A 6,426-nucleotide genomic window follows, 5' to 3' on the forward strand; every position below is an offset into this window, starting at 1 on the left:
CATGATGTCAAGGCGGGTGTTCCCTAAGGTTCCTTCTTAGGGCCCCTCCTTTTTATAATATTCGTTGCCCCGCTTCAAAAGCTTAATATTACTGCCAGTCTCTCTTCTTATGCTGAGGATACAATGTTATTTTCTGGTAGGAATGGCCAAGATTCCACTAGCCTCGCAACGGACCTAGAAATAAACTATTCTTGGGTTACTAAGAGTAATATGACCCTGAACGGAATGAAATTCCGCTCCATGACATTTGGGTCAACTCCTTTGAATACTCCACTCGTAGATAATGGAGGTAAAGATATTGAGAAGGTCTCATGTATGAAAGAATTAGGTGTAGTCCTCCAAAATAATGGAAAGTTCGATGAGCATATCCAGTTGAAGGTGGGTAAAGCTTTTCAAATGTGCGGTTGGATATATCGCACGTTTAAGTCCAGTGATAGCATCACGATGCTAACTCTGTACAAGTCGATTGTTCCACCACATCTTGAATATGCTTCACCCATTTGGGCTCCAATGAGTTCAGCAGGTTTGTAAAAGGTCGAATAAGTCCAAAGATGTTTCACTAGGAACATCACAGTGTATGTCTTCAAAAGTATCCATGAGCTTTGTCCTAACATAGGATTTAGGGTCAATTCTAGTGACCTTATAGGCTTAATGTGCGTTTTGAGAGCACCTTCAAGCCTTCGAGAACCCAGGCTAATTCGAACAATGAAGTCCACATCTCTTCTTTCTCGGGCTCTTCCATTGTTTAATTTGCTTCCCTCTAATATTCATAGGGAATACGTAGGCCTTGTTAATCCGGTTGCGTCTTTCAAGTCAGACTTGACAAATTTTTAGATAGCATTCCAGATCAACCTTACATTCAAGGACTAGCTCTGTCTGCCAACTCAAATTCGTTGGTAGACCAAATATCATATAAAGATTGAAAGGTAATACGTAGGCCTTGTTAATCCGGTTGCGTCTTTCAAGTCAGACTTGACAAATTTTTAGATAGCATTCCAGATCAACCTTACATTCAAGGACTAGCTCTGTCTGCCAACTCAAATTCGTTGGTAGACCAAATATCATATAAAGATTGAAAGGTAATAAATAGACGAATTATAACCTTTCATTTTAATAGTACTGGGGATTACATCCTCTGTAGCGGTTAGAAAAGCCCGTGAAAAACTAAACCAAAAAAAACAAAAAAGAGGCAAGGAGTGGCTCAACGCGACCTAGTTCCCAGTGTAACAGCTCTTTCCGCGTTATTACTACTTCTTTTTCCACTGCCACCTTTTTGCTCATTCTCACAGCTGTTGTGCATTTTTCACTACATAAAAAATTTCATTGGGGAAAAAGGCAACCGTTTTAAGGTTTGCTAATTGCACACATGATATTCAATAAAAAATAGGAAAAGAATTAACGATTTGACATGTCTAACCTGCTGTACATTATTCTAGAGCAACCGTTAAAATAAAAACACATGAAACAGAATTATGAACACCTCAAGTCAATTGTTTCAATTCAGATTTCTGCAACTAGTCCTCCCCATCTTTCTTATGAAGGTGTTTGGTGGGAAAGACATATGGAAGTTTCACCACGTCATTGAGCTGCTAGTTCGTAAGTTATTGGATTAAAAATAGATCATATGTACGTATGACTAGCTAACCGGCAATGCTGCAACATCTGTAAATACAAGCTTAGCGATAAGGCAACAGATTTTTCAGTGGTTTTATTCCGAACTTGATGAATCCTGTTAGGTCAGCTCACAGAGCGTCTCTTTCATATTAATCCACAAAACAATGACAACAAGTGGCATAAAGGCTGGGGAGTAGAAATGAACAAGACGACGTCAAATCCGTTGCTTTTTGGTTCAGATGAGAAAATGAGGGGGAGGGGTGGATGTCGATAAAGACAAAAAGAAATGGGTTGGATCCACACGACAGAAAACTTAGTTGGCAGCAAGTGATTACTTGTTGATTGTATGAATGAGAGTCTTGATGAATAGCTGAGTGGGTTTGCGTAGGTGGATCCTCACTCCAAGTCCGGAAGTTCTTCGTCATCGCTGTCCTCCTCGTTGTCGAGGTCGTCGAGACTAGGTCGTTCCATACCGCCCATGCCCGGCATACCGCCCATACCCGGCATCCCTGGCATACCACCCATACCCGGCATGCCACCCATACCACCCCCAAGACCACCCATTGAGCGCATCATCTGGAATAACAACCGCACATGTTGAACGTATCGCAAATTCCAAACATTTTGGTCTTTGTACAAACATGAATGAGTGCAACGAAATTCGATTCATCTCCCTGAAGCGCTGCGTCGTGTCTATACAATTGTACATGGCTGAACTAGCTAGACTTTTGTAACTAAAATGTAGTGAAAACATCTATGATGGCTATTGAACGATGAGTTACTCGTGGAGATTGGTCATGGAGGGCGCCCTTTGCTCAGGCGTGAGGTTCTCCTCAATGAAGCCGGGATCAAGGGACATGGCCCCAAAAGGACAAAGGGGCGAACCATTGGAAATCTTGTCCATGATATGCTTGGCATACTCTCGTCCGGCTTCACCTCTGTACATGGGCTGATAATCCTAGTCAAAGTACGAAGAACTCTGTTGTTTATGTCCTTTAACTATACGAAAAAATGGTTCACATTCGGGCGTTAGAGTGCACTTTCTTAGTTTGGTGGGCTAGCCATATTAACAAATAATTGTTAATAGTCGAATTTTTCAAAATCTTCAAGGAAGTGAATGTTCAAGGTTACACGACGGACTAATCGCGTTTTTGGTTCTGGTAGGCCGTAAAGTTTTTATTTAGCTGTCTGACAAGTTTCCCTCCTACTTTTGGCTGACACTTGTCAATCTTTTAAAGACTACTAATGAATCACTTTTGAAATGGCGCGTTGGTTTTCAACAGACGCTTTTATTGAAAACTTTTGATTCAATATGATCAAGACCAACTTTGGAGTGGCGAGAAACATTTACTGGAGATACCAAAAGTGGCTCTTAATTTCTTTCCGCCCTGTAGCGAGTAAATAGTCTTACAGATGGCCATTTTGGGCTTGTCAATCCAATCGATGTGGAGTAAAGAGGCAAGATCTTAATTTCTTTAGTTATACTCTTCAGAGACCGCTGGTTGAGAACACAACTGCTTTGAAAGTGAAAATTTGATATTTCAAAATCCCACAGCATGGTTTAAGTAGAATATAATTGCCAGATTTGATGTCATTAGCAATTCGTGTCAATGTTGGAGGGCTACTCGTATTCTTTGCTGCAAATAATCAGACAATAGCCCAAAACAAGCAGAAAACTGCATCGAAGCTACGTTATCGCAAAGTGGGCTAAATATACCAACATTTGGTCAATCCATCTTTTACGTTCTCCAAATAGCGACAGAAACAGACACAGATGTGGCTGTACAGGCGGTGTTCACAACGACCCTGAGTCTACTCCAATGTCAGTACCCGGAATAATCGGTAATCTAATCCCTCGAAGCGTCGAGGGCGCGGCGTAAATAATCCCGCTTAGCGTTCAACTCATGCCGTTTCTGAGCCATCTTTTGCGCCGCATCCTGATTATTCTCGGCCAAGCGGGCGATCCGCGCCCGCATTTGCGCCCCCTGGCTCATGAATTGATGCTGGAGGGCGTCATTTTGCGCCTTTAACCCGGCTAAGGGGTCGGCGACCGCGCCCTCAGATTGGCCGCGCATGGCTTCCATCAACGAATTCCAGCTCATCTGGCGCAATGATGGGTTTAAGGGATGGATCCAGAACGAATTGGCCGAGTGAAAAGACTCGGAAAGAAATTGGATGATCCACTTACCTCTTCGAGGTCCCCACCCCCGCCGGGCGGACCTCCGGGAGCACCGCCTTCCTCGTCACTGTCGTCTTCATTTTTCCACTTGTTGAAATCGATGCGGAGCCAATGGCGTTTGGTCTTGTCTTGCAAAAGGCGGTCCCAGTAAGGTCCATCCTCTTTCTTCTCCAAAGCAAACTCGATGGCGCGATCTCGAACAGCGTACTTGGATTTCTGTCCCATCAATGAGGAGATGAAGAAATTGTGGTGTTTACAAACGAGCTTTGGGTAATCATTTCACGTTCAAGAAGTACTCATGGAATGGGTAATCATGTGTTTAAGGCGACCTGGTCGACTTGGTTGGCAAGTGCTCGTTTCACACTCTATGTAAGCTATGTCGGGCTGAACTAGACTCATGCAACGACTTGACAAAAATGCTCAAAGACTTGTCATTGCTAGGGCTTGGTTTGGGGGCCTATTTTTTTGCGGACTTCCTTACCGCTACCGGGATTGGAATACCAGTTCAAGACGAGAAGATTATGCATTTTACTTGACTTTTATTTATATATATTATTTGATCGACCAACGAATTTGCGTTGGCTGGATCTGGCTAATCCTTGAATAAAAGGTTGATCCGGAATTTTAGTCAAAAACTTGTCCAAGTCTGACTTAAATCTTGCTACTGGATCAACCCCTACATAAACCCTACGAATATTTGAGGGCAGCAAATACAACAATGAAAGAGCCCGAGAAAGAAGAGAGTTAGACTTCATTGTTTTAACTAGCCTGGATTCTCGAGGGCTTGAAGGTGCTCTCATTTTCATTTTCAAATAGGATCCGAGTTGGGACCATCCTTTCATCCTGGTTCAGATGTCACGGAAAGCCACCTATTTTACAACGCTGTCTCCACCAAACAGAAACGCGTGCTCCCACTTCCAAAGCAAACCGTGAATTCCCGACTCGAATCGTGGCCTAGGTCTCGATTTCAGCCCTAACAATGTACAAGTCCCACATAACACAACTCACTCACTGAGCCCACCACCAACGTGCGGTTGAGGTCCCCTAAGTCACATTATTACCCATTACCCATCTCAGGTTAGTTATACGATAGATAAGTTCAATTATCGGTTGGATTCAATACTTACGTCTGGGTCAATTTCTTTGAGGAATTCCAGATCCACCTCGAATTCTCGCTTGTCGGTGCCGCCTACTCCTTTAAAATGCAATCGCCCAGGCTCAACTTTGATTTCGGGATTCTTGCAATCTTCCACGCAAATCGTTAAGAAAATCAAATTCGGCCGCTGGGCCCATTTGACCTCTGGATGGAAACTAGGCCTGAAAAATACACAATTCCAATGAGTCAACTATCCTTCTATTATTGCCAGTCGCCCTTAAATAAGTAGTCCAGGATTGGCTGGTAAGGCACTCAACCCGCTTACTCCCAATCGGCGATGCTCTCTCTCATGATTCCGCCTTCAATCTGAGCCTTTCTGAGCATGCTTCAGGAATCTAATCGGGTTCATTTGACCCATCAATCTTCCGATGAAATCCAAGTCTCGCGTGTGTGCGTGCTGGTAAGTTAGCATGCATGAGGTTGACTTGGGCCAGAAATCCATCCATCTCTCCGTCCATCCATCATCCATCAAGCTAAGAGAAGATGGAGTGAGGGCGTGACACACTTACATGGTACGAGTTGATCACGGTCTAGGCTGCGGGTGCGGGCGATGGATGAGTGAGTGGGGCTGGGGATTGGTTCGGCGTTAGTCCGCTCTCCTACTTTTCTCGCGTGTGAAAGGGGCTACAACAAAGTCAGCGTGACCAACCACGCCGAGTTTTTAAGATTAGTATTGGAGGACGGCGACCCAGCGCACCCTAGCGGAAGAAAAGGAAAAGTGGGAGTCAGAGGTTATGGATTTTCGTTTGGAGCAGAAAAGAGCCAGTTGAGCTGACCTTTTCCACCATCAGCCTGGGATAAGGTTCTTAGAGCCTTTGAGTTTGGTGCTTGGACGTTATTCAGTATGAAAATACATTGACAGGAGGGGCGACTGCATGCTTATTCCGATAAACATCCAAGACTGAATTCACCCCGAGTTAAAATCGTTTACAAAAAAGTAGGCCTCTGGGTAGACAGTGTTGGAAGGGCCAAATTGAAATCAAACGTGAAAAGGAAAGTTTGACCTAGGGCTTTTTTTATTATTAGGCCACGTGTCCAGTCGAGCCCCTAAAGTTGAGCCCAAGTTAATGCCCCACAAAATTGCCAATGTGTAATGGCACATTGATAATGGAGACAAGAAATGCCAATTTTTCCCATCAGAGCGCTCCACAATATGTAATGGTGGCGATTCTTTTCAAGTTTGTTCAACAATGTACAAGGCCATATCGACGACTCATATCCTTTTTTGAGGGACTTCATTTCATCAAATGAATCTTTTGGGAAGGACTTGACTTCCTCCGATCAAACATTTCGGTTCTGAAAAGGGGCGTTCGATTATTTTATCTCACCCTGAGTCTATAAAGAGGAACAGTGGTTGCCTCAGCCGCCGGCATGCAGCAACATTTGCCTACCGTGACCAGTTTCAACCAAGACTAACAGCCACAAACATCTTGTTTTTGTTCATATCCTGCATTTATCCACAAATGAAGAAAGGATT

General features: G+C 43.7%; 1 protein-coding gene across 1 annotated transcript; it reads right to left on the reverse strand.

Annotated features, from left to right (window-relative positions):
* Positions 1 to 1,693: 1,693 nt before the first annotated feature.
* LOC131881999 (co-chaperone protein daf-41-like) lies at positions 1,694 to 5,504 on the reverse strand (the record flags this gene model as incomplete). Its single annotated transcript, XM_059229010.1, is given in 4 exon segments — positions 1,694 to 2,190; positions 3,803 to 4,009; positions 4,921 to 5,110; positions 5,459 to 5,504. Coding segments are annotated over 4 exon segments (579 nt in total). The 3' UTR covers positions 1,694 to 2,010.
* Between the last annotated feature and the right edge of the window lie 922 nt (positions 5,505 to 6,426).

This window comes from Tigriopus californicus, chromosome 6, assembly GCF_007210705.1.
Source record: "Tigriopus californicus strain San Diego chromosome 6, Tcal_SD_v2.1, whole genome shotgun sequence".
NCBI classification, from domain to species: Eukaryota; Metazoa; Arthropoda; class Copepoda; order Harpacticoida; family Harpacticidae; genus Tigriopus; species Tigriopus californicus.